The following is an 18,129-nucleotide window of genomic DNA, read 5'->3' as shown; positions in this document are numbered from 1 at the left end:
GGGGCCGGCAGCTGCCCCTCCCGAGGCGGCCTGGGCCCTCCCCGCCCCCGGGGGGGCAACAGCCCACCTTCCGCATCCCTGAGGCCTCCCTGGTCACCCCAAGGGCGGCAACAGGCTCCCCACCTCCCGTCCCCTGCTCGGAACCCTTCGTCTCCCGGGGCCCACAGCTCAGCCTCTGCACTCAGCCTTGCCGGGACCCCCGCGGCCCCCCCGGCCCTGAGTCCTGCTCCAGGTCCCGCCCCCTGGTGCTAGGGGTACAGCCATGCGGAGAGTCAGGAAGAGCTGGCACCCCACAGCTCAGCAAAGGGGGCACCCTGAGGCCCCCAGTGGTGGCTGGTGGTGGCGGCTGGGCCTCAGCTGTGGACAGCAGGCCCTGGAGGTGCCCGTGGGGTGGGCGGGGCCGGAGGGAAGGTGGCAGGAGGGGCTCTGCCCGCAGTTGCCAGGAGCTCGGCACCCCCAGCTTATCGCTCTCCTGGTTCCCCTGACCACCCTAGGGGCTGCTCATCCCCGGAGGGCCGGGGCACCCCGTCTGCTTCCTGCCCCACTGCCTGTTTCTCCAAGACCCCGGTGCCCCCCAGGCTGACGCCTCCCAGGCTCCCGCATCCTGCCTCTGGGGAGCTCTGGATGCCTGTCCCTTTGCCCTGCAGCCCCTCTGCCTTCCGCCTGCCAGCTCCCCACCACGTCTGCCCCTTCCTCGCAGCCCAGCTGGTCTGGCACCACCTGTGCCGCTGTGGGCTCACCTGACTCCCCCTAGGGGACAAGGGCACTGCCTCCCAGACACAACCCCCACCGCCTGCCCCAGCCTGACCACTCAGCTCTCCCGCCCCCCATCTCTGCTTTTCCCTCAGCCTCTGAGGTCCGCCTCTCAGACCCCTGCTCTCACCCTCCAGACCCAAGCTCAAGGCCACCTGCGGAGCGTCCCTGAACAGGGCTCGGGGCTGGCCCTGTGAGGCGTCTTCCTGATCTAAGCCGCCCCAGCGGCACAGACACACCCAGGAAGGTGCTGCTGGGGGTGGGGGTGGGCCAGGAGGGGCTGGACCCGCGCTAGGGTGGTCAGGAGGGTGGGGGCCCGATGGCCCGCCGCTCCGTGCCAGCCCCCCACTGGGGCGGCCGCCCTCACCCTGCGCCACCCGCCTGCCTGGGTCTCCTGCATGCTCCGGGCTCGGCCCTCGAGCTGCCACGGCACCCTGGGCCCCACGGACCCTCCTTGAGCTGCACCCAGGGAGCGGCTCCCCTCAAGTCGTGGGGCGCGGGTGCTGCCCAGCCTCCCGCCCCACCCCGAGCCCCCCGGCTGGGCCCTGCCCCTCCTCTAAGACCAGCTGGCTGGGGGTGCGTGCAGGCCCCCGGGCTGAGTGTTCTCCAGGTCCTTCCACGCTCCGTCCCTGCACGCGTGGGCTCTGTGGTCACTCGAGGCGCCGGTTGCTCTGCGGCGTCCGCCTGGGCAAACGAAAGCCCGGGGAAGGGGTCACTTGATGGGACTGGACGCCTTGGTGGTCACAGGCACACGGGCTGGCCATCCCAGCTCCCCAGGACTCCTGCCCGTAGTGTCCAGGGGACAGTGGTCAGGAGGGTGCCTGCGGGTCTCTAGAGGGAAAAGCCCCCACGTCAGCCTGGCCCAGCCTGGCCATTCTTCCCCGGGCCCCAGGCCCCCAGCTAAGCCCCTGGGCCTTCCTGGGACTCTGAGCTGAGCTTTAGGCTCCCGGAGACGGGCAGAAGGTGGGGGGGCGGACAGGAGCTGCCTGCAGGGGGCAGAGTTGAGACAGGACCGAGGCTTGACTGCCTTCTGGAGCCGCCAGGCAGGCCAGGGAGACCAGAACAGGCCTGGCACCGCCGGAGCCTCGGTGGAGACCGGGGGGCTGCGGAGGAAGGGGAGGAGGGGCCCCCGAGGCGGAGGACGTGGCGGGGGTGGGGGGCAGCCGCTGGACTTGGGGACCCCTGCTGAGAACGGGGGCCTGCACACGCTCACGCTCATGCGCCTGGAGGGGCGAGGCTGCTCAGTGGAGCGTGACCGGGCTGGGGAGCGGAGCCCCGCTCCGCGGCCCCTGGGGCTGAGCCCTGGGCGCGCCCGGAGCCAGAGCAGACGCAGGAAGGAGATAATTGCGTTTGTGCAGGAACACCAAATCCCTCGCAGCTGCGCGCAGGCCGAGCCAGGGCCACGGGCGGCCGCGCCAGCATCCTGACAGCTCCGCCTGGCGTGCCAAGGGGTCTGGGCCGCCGGCCGGGGGCGCCTTCCCAGGCCAGAGGCCCCCACCCCACCCCAGGAGAGCTGCCCCCCTCTCAGTTCCCAGAACGCGGCCCAGCTGCGGAACAGCGAGGGGGTGAGGTCATGGGAGGGGCCCGGGCCCCATGACTCACATCCTGGGGCGGAGGGAGGGGGGCCGGAGGGAAGGGGCCCGCGCCGCGGGTCAGGGCCCGGGGCAGCGAGGCCTCTCCCCCCCGGCAGGGGCTGCAGGGAGCCCCCCGAGCTCCCTACCCCTCGTCCCCCCGCTCTGTCCCTGCCCGAGGGCTGGGAGTCACGTGCGGACCGCCGGGAGCAGGGCTGACCTTCGGAGGGGCCTCTTCTCAGGAGCACAGTTCTCAGAAAACATGCCTTGGCCTCGGGCCAGCCCCGTTGTCAGGACGATGGCGGGAACAGTAAACACGGGCTGGGGCACCCTGGCTGGGCTGGGGGGCGGCCGGGCCCGCCACCTGGCCCTCACCTGCTTCCTGTGCCTGGGTCTTGTGGCACGTGGACCCCCGGTGTGGGGTGCTGGGACCCACGGCGGCCCGAGGGTCCGGCTTAGGAGGAGGTGTGCGCGCCCGCCGTGTGCGTGGCAGGGAGGCCGTCGTGCTGGCAGGCCTGGGACCAGGATGGGGTGCAGGCGGCGTGGGGCCTGGTGGCCGGGACCCAGGGCCCGACTGCGGGGAGCAGCCTGCCTGGCCTCTGCATTTAGCGGTGCCCGCGAAGGGTCCCCGAGGCTCGGGGAGGGGGCTGGAGTTACAGCCTGAGAGAGGCCCCACCTGGGTGCACTCACCAGCCCACCGGGGCCCACGCGCACACACTCAGCCCCACACGAACACACCATGGGCGCGTGTGCACAGCAGCGAGGGGGACCATGGCTGATCTTGCCCCTCCAAGGAGCCCCCCAGCCCCGGCGCCTCCAGGAGGGGTCTGTGGACACCTCTCCAACCCACAGCCAGGAGCCTGGCCCCGCTCGCCTCCCACCCTTGGCCTGGGGGGCTGTGGGTGCTCACGGGAGGGAGGACCCCTGGACCCCAGCCCCCCATCCTCAGAATCACCCAGGCTCTTCCCCCTAACAGGATGCGGCCCCCAGCCCCCGCCGAGGGCCTGGGGCGGGAGGCTGGCTCTGCCGGCAGTGTGATGGGGCCAGGTGTGGGGGATTAGGGGCTCCCTGGAGCTCGGGGGGGAGTCGAAGGCACTTCTGAGGCGTGGGGGTGGGCGGGCGGGGGGCGCCGAGGTTTGAGAGGGAGGCTGGTTTGCACGGCTGGGGTCCCCTGCGGCTGCCGCGGGGGGGAGTGGGCCTGGAGCTGGGGCTGTGGAGGGGCCTGGCTTTTGTCTAGGAAGCTCCGGGGAGACCTAGGAGAGATTAGATCATGTGTTGGCAGGCCTGCCGAGACCACAGAGCCGGCCCACCCTGGGCAGGGGACGGGGCCCTGAAGGAGCGGGCTGTGGGGTCAGGCGGGGGACACAGCAGTGGGGCGCTGAGACCCTCCTTTTGGGCTCCCGGGGAGCCGGGGCCGGCAGGCTGGCCGGGGCCTGTGGTGCCCACTAGGTGCCAGCAGCTCGAGAGCTGGGCTGGGGCCGGGGTGGCCAGGCCCTGGGCCTCCAGCCTCAGGCCTCCCCGTGTAGCCTGGGTGAGGGACCCCAGAAATGCTGGGGCTCAGCAGGCCTGCAGGCGGAAGCTCTTGGGGGCCTGGCTCTGCATGGGCCTCAGTTTCTCGTGGACAGCATGGTCTGGAGTGAGCCCGCACCGGGGCCTGGGGTAGAGAGTGGCGCTGGGTGGGCTGAGGGGTTCAGCCCCAGCAGAAGGCAGCCCCTCCCAGGTCCTTTAATAGGGCCTCCCTCTCCCAATGCCTTTTACTCATGGTTGGGGGTGGGGGGCAGGCAGGAATGATTGCCCCCTGCCCAAGAGGGTCTCCTGAGGGGCTGGGCTGCCGCTGGCCTGGCCCGCCCAGGCTACCAGTACCCGACTGACCGAGGCTACAGCCACTTGACTCAGGGAGAAGGAGGGACACCAGCCCTCCGGCGGCCACAGCCAGCTCTCCGCACCTCGGCCAGAGGTGAGGTGCTGCTGGGCCCTGCCTGGAGCCGGAGCTGCACTGGCCGGTGTCTGGCTGTGACAAGGGCCAGGGAGCCCTGCTGCTGGCAGGGGCAGAGGGCCTGGCCCCGTCCCTGGGGCTCCCCAGGCCCATCTGACTGTGGGCCCTCGTCACCAGGAGGCACGTGGGCGTCCAGAGGCCAGCTCCACCGGCCGAAGGCACCTTTCCTGACCCTCTCTCGTGGCCTCTGCTTTAGAAATGGGGAAACTGAGGCCTCGAGGGTCCCCAGCTGGCCTGCTTGGGTGGGAGGCAGAGGCCCCGAGGTGACCCTTTCTCTCGCCCCTAGGCTCGTCGCTCAGTGGAGTGTGGAGGAGGAGGAGGAGGCCGCCTGCGAGCGGCAGCTTCGGGCTCAAGACAAAGATGAAGGAAGCCTGTCCCCGGAGCAGTCGGAGCAGGAGAAGCTGTGAGCCGCCCCCCGCCAGCTCACCCGTCCCGCACCGCTGGGCAGAGGGGGCTTCTGGGCATCAGGCCCCCTCCAGGGCTGGAGGCCCCAGAGCAGAGGGGATGAGGAAGCAGGGGGAAGGCCGCCCCGGGGCCTGGGCATGGTGGGGACGTCCTCGGGGTGAGGGTCACTGCAGCACAAAGGGGCCAGGGAGTGCTGCTGGACGTGGGCCGCTGACCCCTCCCCACCAGCCTCCCGGGGCCCTGACTCAGCCCCCGTCCCCCTGCTCGGTCCCCCTGCTTGGACCGATTCTGAGCGCAGCTGTGGGGCCCTGGGCCCCGAGCCCCCTGCCCCACTCCTTGCAGCCAGTGACTCACGGAGGCCACGTCCAACTTGGCGGCCGAGGCTGGCTCGTCCCCTCCCGGGGCCCAGGAGGCCGCTGTGGCTGGGCTGGGCTGTTTTTCCAATAACGTCCCCCCCGCCCCGGCCCTGTCGCTCCATTTTCCCTGAGTCAGCAGCTGCGGGGGTGGTGGTGTAGCGGCCAAGGCCCTTCCAGCCAGGTCCCCATCCCAGCAGAGACCACCCGGCTGGGTACCCCGGAGAGCAGCCTGGCGCCAGACCCCGCCGGCTCAGCTGAGGGGGCAGAGGGGGACTCCTCACCCATACTCGGGGACCCCAGGCTGAGGGGGGAGGCCCAGCCCAGCACTCGGGGAGCCCCAGGCTGAGGGGGGAGACTCAGCCCAGCACTTGGGGAGCCCCAGACTGAGGGGGGAGACTCAGCCCAGCACTTGGGGAGCCCCAGACTGATGGGGGAGCCCCGGCCCAGCACTCGGGGCACCCCAGACTGAGGGGGGAGCCCCGGCCCAGCACTCGGGAAGCCCCAGGCTGAGGGGGGAGACTCAGCCCAGCACTTGGGGAGCCCCAGACTGAGGGGGGAGCCCCGGCCCAGCACTCGGGGAGCCCCAGACTGAGGGGGGAGCCCCGGCCCAGCACTCGGGGAGCCCCAGGCTGAGGGGGGAGACTCAGCCCAGCACTTGGGGAGCCCCAGGCTGAGGGGGGAGACTCAGCCCAGCACTTGGGGAGCCCCAGACTGAGGGGGGAGCCCCGGCCCAGCACTCGGGGCGCCCCAGGCTGAGGGGGGGTCCCCGGCCCAGCACTCGGGGCGCCCCAGGCTGAGGGGGGAGACTCAGCCCAGCACTTGGGGAGCCCCAGACTGAGGGGGGAGCCCCGGCCCAGCACTCGGGGAGCCCCAGGCTGAGGGGGGAGACTCAGCCCAGCACTTGGGGAGCCCCAGGCTGAGGGGGGAGACTCAGCCCAGCACTCGGGGAGCCCCAGACTGAGGGGGGAGCCCCGGCCCAGCACTCGGGGCGCCCCAGGCTGAGGGGGGAGCCCCGGCCCAGCACTCGGGGAGCCCCAGGCTGAGGGGGGAGCCCTGGCCCAGCACTCGGGGAGCCCCAGGCTGAGGGGGGAGACTCAGCCCAGCACTTGGGGAGCCCCAGACTGAGGGGGGAGCCCCGGCCCAGCACTCGGGGCGCCCCAGGCTGAGGGGGGGTCCCCGGCCCAGCACTCGGGGCGCCCCAAGCTGAGGGGAGAGACTCAGCCCAGCACTTGGGGAGCCCCAGACTGAGGGGGGAGCCCCGGCCCAGCAGTCGGGGAGCCCCAGGCTGAGGGGGGAGACTCAGCCCAGCACTTGGGGAGCCCCAGGCTGAGGGGGGAGACTCAGCCCAGCACTCGGGGCGCCCCAAGCTGAGGGGGGAGACTCAGCCCAGCACTCGGGGAGCCCCAGACTGAGGGGGGAGCCCCAGCCCAGCAGTCGGGGAGCCCCAGGCTGAGGGGGGAGACTCAGCCCAGCACTTGGGGAGCCCCAGGCTGAGGGGGGAGCCCCAGACTGAGGGGGGAGCCCCGGCCCAGCAGTTGGGGAGCCCCAGGCTGAGGGGGGAGACTCAGCCCAGCACTTGGGGAGCCCCAGGCTGAGGGGGGAGGCCCGGCCCAGCACTCGGGGCGCCCCAGGCTGAGGGGGGAGACCCAGCCCAGCAGTGGAGTGCTGCGTCTGTGCAGATGGGGTCTCCCACGCTTGGTGCCCAGGGTCTGAGAGCCCCCGGCCCACCTCCAGCCCGGCCCTGAGACCCTGCCTGCTCTTCCAGCCTCAGCCCGCAGCCCTCGGAGGCCCCTGAACTGGATGAGGACGAGGGCTTTGGCGACTGGTCCCAGAAGCCAGAGCAGCAGCGGCAGCAGCAATGGGGAGCTGGAGAGACCCCGGATGCTGGGGACCCCTCTCGGGGCGTGAGTCCGGAGGGGACGCAGGAGGACGGCAGGCAAGCGGGGGTCACAGCCTGGGGGCAGCGGGCTCCCTCCAGCCCCCTAACCCGTGTCTGGGCCGTGCCCTCTGTGCCCCTCCCTCCCCAGCAGCCCCCCAAAACGTCCCTGTGGCTGTGGGGACAGGAGCAGGAAGAGAGCGAGACGGGGGCGGCGGGTGGGGCTCGCTCCGGGCCCCCAGGGCCCCGGCCCGTCCAGACCAGCTGCGGCCCGATCAGCATGTGTGCAGCCCGCTGACGTCAGGGAGGCCCCGCGCCCCCGGGCCCCTTCCTCCCTGGGGGCAGCGCGCTCTGTTCCCACGGAGGGGAGCAGGTATTTCCAGATGTTTGAGGCGGCCTGGGGGACAAGCTTTCCAGATGCACAGACGCTGAACTGGGCTGGCGCGGGGGAGGGGGCCTCGCCCCCACCCGCCTCGGGGGGCTCTGAGCCGGGCTCCAGGCCCTCGGTCGTGGTCAGGGCCCAGATGGGTTCGGGAGCTCCGTGCTTGGGTCCCTGGCACCCTCCCCGGGGCCATCTCCGGTGCCCCCCACCCCGAGGTCCCTAAGACCCCGAGCTCTCACTAAGACCACCCCCACCACCACTCAGTCACCCCGGTCCTCCTGCAAGAGGCCCCCACGCCCAGGGCTGGCTGCCTGGCGGGGCCCTGGTCCTGCTGTGGCCCTCTGGCCAGGACCACCCTCCAGGCCTCGGCTCCCCCCGTCTCTGCGGGCCGGGGTGCACCCTGCATTTCTGAGCTGGGGTGGGGGGCAGCAGGGAGGCCCATCCCCACTGGTCTTGGAGTGGCCGCCGGCTCCCTCTGTCCCTGGCTGCCGGCCGCCAGCAGGGGGCACTATGGCTCTTCTGTGGACCCTCCTGGGCGCCAGGCCTCCCTGCCCCCCGCACCTGCCTGGCCGCCCGCAGCCGGGGCTGAATGGGCCTCTGTGAGCCCGCTGCGGGCTCCGACCCCGGCGCACCTTGGGCGGTGGGTCTGGGTCTTGGCTGGCACGAACACCATGGGGCCTGAAATCATGGAAAATGCGAACATTTCCCATCTTCTTCTCCAGGTTCAGTCCCGCTCAAACGCAGACCCGCACGGGCTGCCAGCGGCCGGTCTCCCTTGCCCCCGCCAGCCGTGTCCGGCCTGCTCCTCTGGGCTGGGACCCCAGTTCTCGCCTTGTCTCCCACTGCACCAGCCCCCAAGCCCCCCTCAGATCCCTCCTCAGGCCCCCTGGATGCCTGTTGCCCCCACACAGTGCAGGCAGGAGCAGGGGCCCCGCCCAGGCCGGCCAGGCGGACGCTGGCAAGCAGGACACGGGCCCGGCCTGGGGCCTGGGAGTAGCCTCAGTGAGCCGGTGGCCCTCTGTCTACGGGGCAGTGGGCACTGGTCACCACGGGGCAGATGCTGAGGTCCTTGGCCTCACTTCCCCAAAGACGCCCGGGTCTTGAGATTCCTTGGCACTTGGCTGGTCTGAGGGCCCCAACTTACAGACGGGGAAACCAAGGCTCAGACCTGGGGAGACCCTCAAAACAAACCATCAGATGACCTTTAACTGATAGGACTGCCTCTCCCACGACCACAGGCCCCACCAGGGAACCTCCGGGAGCCAGGGAGGCGACGAGCTGAGCCCAGCTGAGGTCGGTCTGGAGGAGCTGCATCTGAGCCCTGACTCGGAGCCCCGGGAGGGGCTGGCACCAGAACCCTCAGAGCCCACTGGGCCCGAGGAGCCCGGGCAGGGCAGCCCAGGGCTGGCAGAGGCCACGGAGGCAGCGGTGCAGGTGCGGGGCTCCCACAGGTCTGGGTGGCACTCTGGCCCCGGGCTGGCTCTTTCTCTGCTGCCTGCATGCCCTGTGGGCCTCACAGGACCGGCCCAGAGGGAGCCATCACCCCCACCTGCAGGCAGCCCCTGCCGCCCTGGAGGGGGCTGGGGCCGGTGACCGTGGGATGGAACAGCACGTTCCTGGACTCCCCAGCTCCTGTGGCCGAGAATTCAGAACCAGAGCACGTCAGGGCGGGAGGGGACCCGAGGAGGCCCAGGGAGGGGCAGTGTCCGCCGGGGCCCTGGGGGGGCAGGAGAGGGGGCGAGGGGGCAGTGGTCCAGCCCTAACCCTGGATGTTCTGCCCCAGCACCAGAGCTGCCAGCAGCCCAGGACACCCAGCCCCCTGGTCTTGGAGGGGACTGAAGTGGGCTCGCCTCCCCTGAGCCCCAGCACCAAAGTACGTTAAGCACCAAGGCTTTGTCTTCTGTCCTGCACAGGCTGTTGATTGCCTGCTGTGTGGTGTTCGGCAGGGCCTGTGATGGGCATAAGCTGGGCAGAGGGACTGGGGTGGGGGCGGAACACAGGGGGAGCAGCTGCGGGGCAGGGGCTCTGGGCCTCGCTCCAACTTCAGATGCTCCATCTCCGCCTGCCCTCCACAGCTCAGTGACAGAACCGAGTCCCTGAACCGCTCCATTAAGAAGAGGTATGTCTAGCTGCTTCCCAGGCAGGACCCAGGTTCTCCAGGGGAGGCAGGACCCAGGTTCTCCAGGGGAAGGCTGAAGAGGGGGTCCATGAGGTGGAGATCTGGGGCCCGAGAGAGCTGTGGCGGCTGCTCAAGGTGAGGCCCAGAAGCTGAGTGAGGGCTCCTGGGCCAAGACCCTTCTCTCCTCCAGTAACAGTGTGAGGAAGTCCCAGCCAGCCCTACCCATCTCCAAGATTGATGAGCGGCTGGAGCAGTACACCCAGGCTGTCGAGGTGGGTACAGGAAGCCTCACTTTCTGCTGAGCTCTTCCTCCATTCGTGAGCCCTTTCCTCCATCCAGCCAGTGTCCCTCCACTGATCCCACAGCCCCCCAGCCAACTAACACCCTTTTATTCAACTAACTGACTTCCATCCGACCAACACTACTCCACCCTTCCACATTCTTCCTTCTAGCCCTTTATCCATCCAACCAAGGTTCTTCCATTGGTCCTACACCCACCCCCAGGCCCCACCCATCCAACTAACATGTTTACTCAACTCTCCCATCCAATCTACACCACTCCTTGCAATCAACACCCCTTTATCCAACCAATGACCCTCCAGCCAACCAACACCACTCTGTCCAGCCAACGTCCTTCCATCCAACCAACACTTCTCCATTCAAGCGATGGCCTTCTATCCAAGCAATGCTTCTTTGTTTAACCAGTGTTCCTCTATCCAACCAACACCTCTCCATGCAACCAATACCCCTCCTCTAATCCGCACCCCTCTATCCAACTAACACCCTTCCATACAATCTGATCCCCTCCATCCAACCTATGCCCCTCCATCCAACCAATCCCCCTCCATCCAACCAATCCCCTCCATTCAGCCAGTTTCTTTCCACCCAGTATTTCTTTGCTCAATGGATGTTCCTCTATGCAACCAACGCCACTCACCCCGACCCACACACCTCCATACAACCAGTACCCTTTCACCCAACTAACTCCGGTCCACCCAACTGTCACTCCATCCGTTCAAGCCCTGCTCCTCCAACCCCATGCCCGAGCAGAGCGAGGATGGCCCTGTCTCCTCTGCAGACTGCAGGCAGGACCCCCAAGCTCACGCGCCAGCCCTCCATCGAGCTGCCCAGCATGGCTGTGGCGAGCACTAAGAGCCGCTGGGAGACAGGAGAGGTGCAGGCTCAGTCGGCTGCCAAGCCCACCCCCTGCAAGGTAGGCGTCCATCGTGGGGCGGAGCCGGGCCCCCTCGGCACAGCAAGCGCAGGCCGTCCGGGCTGAAGAGCGGGCCGCAGGGCCGGTGGTCGCCGGGCTGGTCCCTGGGGAGGGCTGGGGGGCTTCCGGGCCTCCTCCGTGGGCATTCCCTGCAAGGGGGTACATGGGCCGGCCCTGCGGCCCTGGATCCGCCAGGCTGGCGGGAGACGTGCCCGGGGCTCCCAGCTCCCCCAGTGGGGCCCCCCTGTGAAGCGGCTTCCTTCTGCCCCCAGGATATTGTGGCCGGAGACATGAGCAGGCGGGATCTCTGGGAGCAGAAAGGAGGCCCCAAGACTTCGTCCACGGTCAAGGTGCCTCGGAACGCGGCGGACACAGGGGGCGGGCCCAGCGGGCGGGCGGGCGGGGAGAGCGGCCATCTCCCTCCGTGGCTCTCACCTTGGCCCTGGGCCTCCTTCCCGGCAGAGCACCCCGTCTGGGAAGAGGTACAAGTTTGTGGCCGCCGGACACGGGAAGTACGAGAAAGTGCTTGTGGACGAGGGCTCGGCGCCCTAGGCCCCTCTGCCTGGTGAGTCCACAGCAGCGGCCCACGTGTGATGTGTTATGCGTAAAGTTTGCCGCCCTGGGCGCCTGGTGGCAGGAGCCGGGAGGAGGCTCCTGAGGGCGGAGCGCCCAACTCAGGGCCGGCCCGAGCCTGCCCCTCTGGTCCCCCTGCGCAGCCCCCGCCTTCTGGGGTCCTGCCCTGCTCCCTCTGGCAAAGCTCTGACTCCCTTCTGGGAGGAGCCACGAAGCCCTGTCCTCACCGCTGGGGCAGGCGAGGCCTTTGGGGGCACTGCAGGGCGAGCGGCGGCCCATCAGCGGGCTCAGGGTCCTGGGGGGGCCAGAACCTTGGGCGCTCCCTGTTATCCCAGGGGGAGCTGCTCCTGTGGCTGCCGCCCACCTCATCGCCTGGGGAGGCAGAAAGGACCGCGGCGTGGTCGTGCACACTTTTATTAGTGGCCTGGGTCCCAGGATCCACGTACAGCACCAGTCACATCCCCCTGCCAACCCCCTCCTTCCCTGCTGAGTCCTGCCCCGGGCACCTCCCTGTTTCTCCCCAACTGCTGGTCAGAACCCCACTGCTGGTCCTGGGTCAGACCCCCTCTGAGGGCACATTGGGGCCTCACGGCCTCGTGAGGCCCGGGGCCCCCTTCCCCACCTGTCCAGGCCACGGCTAGTCTTCGCCGCCGGGCCAGGCTGCTCTCCCCATCTCCTCGAGGCTGAGACCCACCTCCCGTTTCATCAGTGAGTCCCCCCCGCCCAGCTCTGCCCTCAGTCTGGAGGAGTAGAAGCCACAGCGAAGGGCGGTAGAGGGGCCGGCTCCCTCCCGGGCCTCGGCCTGCTCCCAGCTCTGGCCAGGGCCCCGTCCTCCGGCAGCACGGCTGCCAGGGCAGGCCACAGAGGCGACCCCGCCTGAGCCCAAGCCCCCAGCCACTACCCACCCCCACGGAGACACAAGTCTCCCCCACTTTCTAGGCAGAAGGGAGCAGCCCCAGAGTCCTCCTTGTCCCAGCACATGTCAAGACTCACCACCCGGAGCTCCCGGGGTTAAACCCGGCCCTGCTCCCTGGGGCCGGGCAGACCCTCCTGAACAGCCACGGCCCCTCCAGGCCCTGCTGGTGACCGCCCCCTACAGCCCCTGCCCCAAGCCCTGTGCAGACGCCCAGGTGGGCCCCGCCCTGCAAGGTTACTCAGACAACCCTGACCTTGAAGCGGCCTCCTGAACTGTCTGCCTCCCCAGAGATTCACCCCAAAAGCTCCCACACTCTACCCCAAAGCAGACCTCTCTCTGCCCGTCTGCACCGTCCAAACCCACTTTTTAATGCCCTTCTTAACCCACTGCTTAACCCGCTTCTCCCGCTGTGGTCCTTCCTACTCCTGTCCGCCCCGCCGCCCCTCCAGACCCCCAGGCCGCCAGGCTCCCCTCTTGAATGGTTTCAGTTCCCCAGCTGGACACTCAGCCCCTCTCGTCCACCCCACGGCCCTGGGGCCACCCAGCCGTTCAGTGGAGCCTCCAGCCGGCTGCTGTCCGGTTGAAGTTCTTGGGCTGGGGGTTCAGGACCAGGACTGGGGAGGTCACAGGAGGGGGTCGGGCAGCCACCTCCTGCAGCTTCCGGGCGTTGAAGCGAGGCCGATAAAGGAAGGGCAGGCGCCTGAGGCCAGCCAGTGTGCTCACCCCCGCTCCGGGCCCCACCTGGCTGCTGCGGGACTCTGCCATGGACACGCGGTAGAGTGCCGCGTCCCACATCTTGGAGGCCCGGGAGGCGGGGGGCCGGGGCTCCGGGCTGGCAAGGGCGGTCTTGCCCTGGTCCACCTGCCCTGGGCTGGGCTCCGGCCCCGGGAACTGGGGCTCCTCCGGCTCCTCCAACAGCTGCTTCTTGAGGCGCGCCCAGCCGCTGAGCTGGGGCCTGGCTGTGGCTCTGGGGGCCGGGCAGGGGTGGGGGCCTGCCAGTGGGGCGGGCAGTGAGGCCGCATGGGGGCTGGAGACTCTCTCAGCCTCAGTGGCAGGGCCAGCTGTGGGGGGCTCCTCCAGGCGCCCAGCTCCGGGGGTCCCAGAGGCCGGCCTGAAAGGCGAGGGTCCTGGTGAGCAGTAGGTGGGCACAATGGGCACCACCACCCGGGTGCCAGCCTCCCTGGGCACCGAGGGCTGCAGGCTAGTGGGAGGCCTGGGCACTGGGGACGCCGCAGGCCGGGAACTGGCCACCTGCGTCCCAATGGGCAGTGGGCGGATGTGGGCCACGGGGATCAGGGGCTGAGCCCCGGGAGGGCAGGGGGCCATGTGCTGATCCTGGGGGGCTGCCGGGGGGGGGTCGGGGGTCCCTCCCTGCGGGGATGGTGCCAGCTGGACGTGCACTTGGCTGACATGGCGGCCCCTCGCTGTAGGTGCCGCGACCTGGGTGAAGCCGCTGGGGCACCAGGCAGGTTCCGGGGCTGGGGCTGTGAGCTGGGGGCCCGTGGCCCTGAAGTGGGAAGCCAGGCTCCTGCGCTGGGCGAGGCTGAAGGAGAATGTGGACCTCTGCGTGGGGGAGGCCACGTGGTGGATGACAGGGGTCGGGGGGCAGCGGGGTGTGGTGGCCACAGCTTTTGGGGCCTCGGTGGGGCACGGGGCATCAGCAGGATGCACGGCCTCTGCTGGACGCAGGGCCTCCACGGGATGCGAGGCCTCCATGAGACGCAGGGCTTCGGCCAGATGCGGGGCCTCTGTGGGATGCACGGTGTTGGCTGGGCGTGGGGCCTCCCTGGGACGCAGGGCCTCGGTGGGGCGTGAGGGCTCAGCTGGACGTGGGGGCTCAGCTGGACTTGGGGCCTCGGTGGGGCATGAGGGCTCAGCTGGACGCAGGGCCTCCATGGGACGCGGGCTCGGGGCCTCCTGGTCTCGGCTGGCCTCGCTCACGGGGGACAGGGAGGTGCGGAAAGCCCCTGGCGGAGCGGGGGGCCCGCCCCCGGCCATCCTCTTCCGGGCCGCCTTCCTCAGGAGCCTCTGCAGGCGCAAGTTGTCCTTTCCCGGCTTGGGCAGCAGAGGTGGTGGCTGTCCAGGGGGTCCTGGGCGGCACAGCCCAGCCGTCCCAGGGGCCACGGAGGCGGCCGAGATGAGCATCGCTGCTCCCTGGGGCGGGAAGGAGGCAGTGGTGAGCCCAGCCCTCTGCCCACAGGCCGCAGCCCCGAAGGGGGCACAGGGCTCTCCCGTCTGCAGGGGACCCCCCAGATGTGCTCTAGGCGGGCACATTTGCAGCATCGATCAAGGGGGCGGCCCCGACATCACCCCCAGACTGGGAGTGAGCCCACAGCGGCCTGAGGTGCCTGGTGGGCACGCAGCAGGGCCGGGCCGGGAGACCCACGGGCGGGCGCCAAGCGGGGACACGTGCTGGGCCAGCCGCCCGCAGAGGCAGGAGGGGTGGCCACCCGCAAATGTGAGAGCCGCCTCGCCGTCGCCGGGCCGACCACAGGCGCGTCCGCTGTGAGCCGCGGCGAGGTGGCGGCCAGCGGCCGGGGAGGCAGGGGCAGCGTCCCGAGTGGTCGGCTGGGCGGAGGCGGGAGCCGCTCCCGCCGAGCTCCGGCTAAACGGGATGTTCCCTCAGGCCTCCCTGTGGGCTGGTCCCAGCCAAGCCGCCCGCCCTGCTTTGTGGGCGCCACGTGCTTACAGGGACGTTGACGGATGGCGCCCGGGCAGAGCGGGGGCCGTGGGCTGGGAAGGGGGGAGGCCAGGGCTGCGGCCGTGGGGCCCGCTCTGTCAGGCAGGAGCTGGGGGGCCCGGGAAGGGGTCTGCTTCTGGCTGCTGCCCGCAACCAGAGGACCAGGACCTCCTCGGGAAGAGTAGGGTACCCAGGCTGAGTCCCTCCACCCTGAGCCCTGAGCAGGGTCCAGGCGGCAGTGTCAGGAGCCGGCCTCCAGTTTGGAGGGGGACCGGGGAGGCTGCTCCTGGAGGCCGGAGGGGTTGGAAGGGCGGCCCCCGGAGAAAGGCTGCAGGCTGCGGTAGGCAGGGCTGCGGGCCCTCCTGGCTGCGCCTGATGCCCTCCCCCCGCCCCGGCCCCGTGTGTGTGTGTTTCCGCTTTCCCAGGAGCAGGGCACAGGCCGGCAGCAGGTCCTGCTTCCCCAACTGCACGCCCAGGGGGAACCTGGCCACGTCCGTGCCCCCGCCCCCCGAACCCGACCTTGCCGAAGAAGCTGCTTCTCATGCCTGGCCTCGCCCCACAACCCTGGCAGCTCTTGCTGTGGGGCCCTCCGACCTCGCCCTCCGACATGGCACTCACTGCCCCCCACAGTTCCGGGAGGAGAGGAACAACCAACTCTGGCTGTTGGTTGGTGAAGGGACCCCCTCCAGAGAAGCCGTAAGCTCCCAGGGAAGGCGCCGTCAGTGCTGGGAGCGGCCATGTGCTGGGGTCTCCAGGTCAAGAGCCACAATCCCTGCCCCGCCTGCACTGTCCCCCACTCCCCGCTGGCAGCCCCTTCACCCTGTCCAGTAAAGATTCCATGTGTCTCCACTTGCTGGCTCTCTGGGGCTCACTGATGGGCGGGGAGGGAACACAGCTGTCTGGAAGGGCCACCGCCCTGCCCAGTGGTGGGGTCCAAGCCTTCCTTCAGATTTGGACCCTGTCCTGTCCGGTGGCCTTCTGTGTGTGAGGCTCTGGGGTCTGAGGTGTGTGACGGCCAAAGTCAGGGTGCAGCTGGCAGTGGGCTCAAGTCCTCCTCCGGGGCGTCCTTGGAGTCTGCAGCCCCCGAGACCCTGCGCATGCCACTCTGCGCCCCTAGGCTGTGCTTTCTCTGAGGACGAGAACTTCCTTAGGGTCATCCCCATCCTGGTACCCAGGAGATTTGGTGGATGATGGATGATGGATGATGGATGGATGGAGGGTTAAGACGCATGGACAGATGGAGGGATGGGTAGGTGGGTGGAGGAAAAGATGGATGGATGGAGGGTCAAGGTTGATGGGCAGATGGATAGAAGGAGAGAGGGGTGGCTAGGCGGATGGACTGGTATGGAAACAGCGAGAGAGGTGACGCCTCCTTGGGTGATGGATGGCTGGATAAAGCGCAGGTGGAGGGTGGGCCTACAGAAGGGATGGCAAAAACGCCGCTGTGCAGAGAGTAGACGCAGAAGAGACAAGGCAGTCAGACCGCGCCTGCTTCAGGGGCGCTGGGGAGGAGGACGGGCGGGCGGAGAGATGGACGGGTGGGCGGTGGGAGGCGGGAGTGGAGGGAGGGGAGGAGAAAGGGACTGTGCCACCAGCGTGCCCCGAGTGCACGGGCAGGCCGGGGGGGACAGGCTGGGGCTGTCCTTCTGGGCCCGTGCCTGCCCCCCCGGGCTGCACGTGGCCCCACCGCGGGGCCCTGCTGCCCTCCGTGTCAGGGGAGCCCCTTTGAAGAGCAGGCCCCCTGGCCCCCTGACGTCCCAGGCCTGGGTCTGCTCAGAGCCCATTTTCTGAGGTCTCCTAAAGGGGAGCACAGATACGGCAGGCCGGGAGGGCTAGAACCTGGGCACGTCACACGGCCTACCACCCACCGAGGGGGCGTCCAGGGCTATGCCCGCCAGCGGAGGAGGGTGTCTCCCAGGGAAAGAGGGCTTCTCATCCACCCGGCCGGATGGGACGTTACGAGGGCCACAGGCAGAGGCAGCCCCCTGGGCCACTGGGCAGCAAGCGGGGCCCCGAGGGCCAAGGGGTGGGCAGAGCGGGGCAGGAGAAGCAGCCGGCCACTCAGCCCACACTCAGGCCAGCCCCTCTTGGGGTCCTGGCCTCAGGGACAGGAACCCAGGGCTTGTCTCCTCTGCCGTGGCAGCGTTGAGCCCCCACCTTGCAGAACCTGGGGTCAGGGCCTGCCCACCGCAGAGGTCAAGAGGCTTAGAGGGGCCACCACCCGCTGTCTGGCCTCTGCCCTCCATCTTGACTGTCTCAGTGGCCCCTCCAGGCAGCCCCCTGCTCCCCAGCTCTGGGCACGGAGTGCCAGCCCTACAGCGCAAACCAGCAACCCACTACAGGGCCCGCAGAAGCACTCAGGGTGTGTGGGGGAGGCCACCCAGGCTGGGAAGGGCTCACCCTGAAGTGCTGTGTCAGCGGCTTCTAACTGGGGCCTGGCAGGGCCTGAGCCCACGGGCTGGGCCGACTGGGAGCTCAGACTGGCTGGCACTGGAGTGGGCACCCAGGTCAGCTCAGGGCTACCAGGCGAGGTTCAAGGTCTCTGGGCCCCACCACCGCCAACCATGCACATGGGGGGCCCTGCCCTCCCCCGTCCGCCTGGGGGTCAACCCTGCAGGAACCTGAGGGGGCACAGGCCCCGCACAGCCTCCTCCCTGCTCCGTGGCTCAGCTCAGATTTGCAGGCTTGAGAAGCCCACCCCAGCCTACCCTGCTCTGTCCCCAGGCCGAGGCCCTGCCCTGTCAGCCCTCAAACTCTTCCTGGGGTTCAGCCATTCCCTCGCTGCAGCCCCGGGCTGGGCCGCCCGGTCCGTGCCTCCAGCCCAGGTCTCCAGGCCCGGGGGGGGGGCGCCCAGCCCTGCCCCCTCCTCCCAACCCAGCACACGGGGTGTGGGTTACCTGTTGCAGGCCCTGGGCAGCCGGCGGCCGTACAGCAGCACCCGCTCAACGCCGTCCTGCAGTACCCTGGGCCTGGCGCCCTGAGAGGGAGGTCGCCGATACCCAAAATAAAACCTACCGCGTCCCTCTGACCTCAGCACCCGCTCCCTGGCGCTGCCCGCTCATGGGCGCCCTCCTGCCAGGGCCAAGGCCACTGAGCGGGCAGCCACCCTCCTCTGCTGGCCGAGCAGGGTCACTGCAGGGCCGAGGAGTGCCCACCTGTGGGTAAAGACGCCCCAGGCCTGGGCGAGGTATGGCCAGCCGCCCTGGGCACCGGCGGCCGGTGGGGCTGGATGCACGTGAGCCCCTACTGTGTTTCCCCCAGGGTCTCCCTGCATCTGTGTCCGGGGGGA

The 18,129-nt window shown here is 69.6% G+C and overlaps 2 protein-coding genes across 4 annotated transcripts in view; one reads left to right on the top strand and one right to left on the bottom strand.

The window, feature by feature from the left end:
- Positions 1-15,689, top strand: part of LSP1 (lymphocyte specific protein 1) — a 36,637-nt gene extending 20,948 nt beyond the window's left edge. For 2 of the 3 annotated variants that reach the window (XM_069565791.1, XM_069565792.1), the window contains 10 exons: positions 4,607-4,723; positions 6,847-7,017; positions 8,578-8,773; positions 9,123-9,212; positions 9,415-9,458; positions 9,649-9,730; positions 10,537-10,671; positions 10,944-11,021; positions 11,134-11,236; positions 15,266-15,689. In XM_069565791.1, coding sequence (XP_069421892.1) covers positions 4,607-4,723; positions 6,847-7,017; positions 8,578-8,773; positions 9,123-9,212; positions 9,415-9,458; positions 9,649-9,730; positions 10,537-10,671; positions 10,944-11,021; positions 11,134-11,223 — 1,003 coding nt within the window. In that variant the 3' untranslated portion in view covers positions 11,224-11,236; positions 15,266-15,689. Of the gene's footprint in view, positions 1-2,376; positions 2,790-4,606; positions 4,724-6,846; positions 7,018-8,577; positions 8,774-9,122; positions 9,213-9,414; positions 9,459-9,648; positions 9,731-10,536; positions 10,672-10,943; positions 11,022-11,133; positions 11,237-15,265 lie in introns of those variants that run through there. The other variant, XM_069565790.1, reaches the window with a different exon arrangement.
- Positions 11,643-17,802, bottom strand: PRR33 (proline rich 33). Its single transcript, XM_069565771.1, has 2 exons — positions 17,738-17,802; positions 11,643-14,314 (listed from the first exon to the last, which is right to left on the bottom strand). Exon 2 carries the CDS (start codon positions 14,303-14,305, stop codon positions 12,710-12,712), a length of 1,596 nt encoding a protein of 531 aa, XP_069421872.1. The 5' UTR covers positions 14,306-14,314; positions 17,738-17,802; the 3' UTR covers positions 11,643-12,709.
- Between the last annotated feature and the right edge of the window lie 327 nt (positions 17,803-18,129).

The sequence above is a fragment of the Ovis canadensis genome, chromosome 21, assembly GCF_042477335.2.
Source record: "Ovis canadensis isolate MfBH-ARS-UI-01 breed Bighorn chromosome 21, ARS-UI_OviCan_v2, whole genome shotgun sequence".
NCBI lineage: Eukaryota > Metazoa > Chordata > Mammalia > Artiodactyla > Bovidae > Ovis > Ovis canadensis.
Note: the sequence above shows the minus strand (reverse complement) of the source record. Positions and strands in the feature narration are given on the sequence as shown.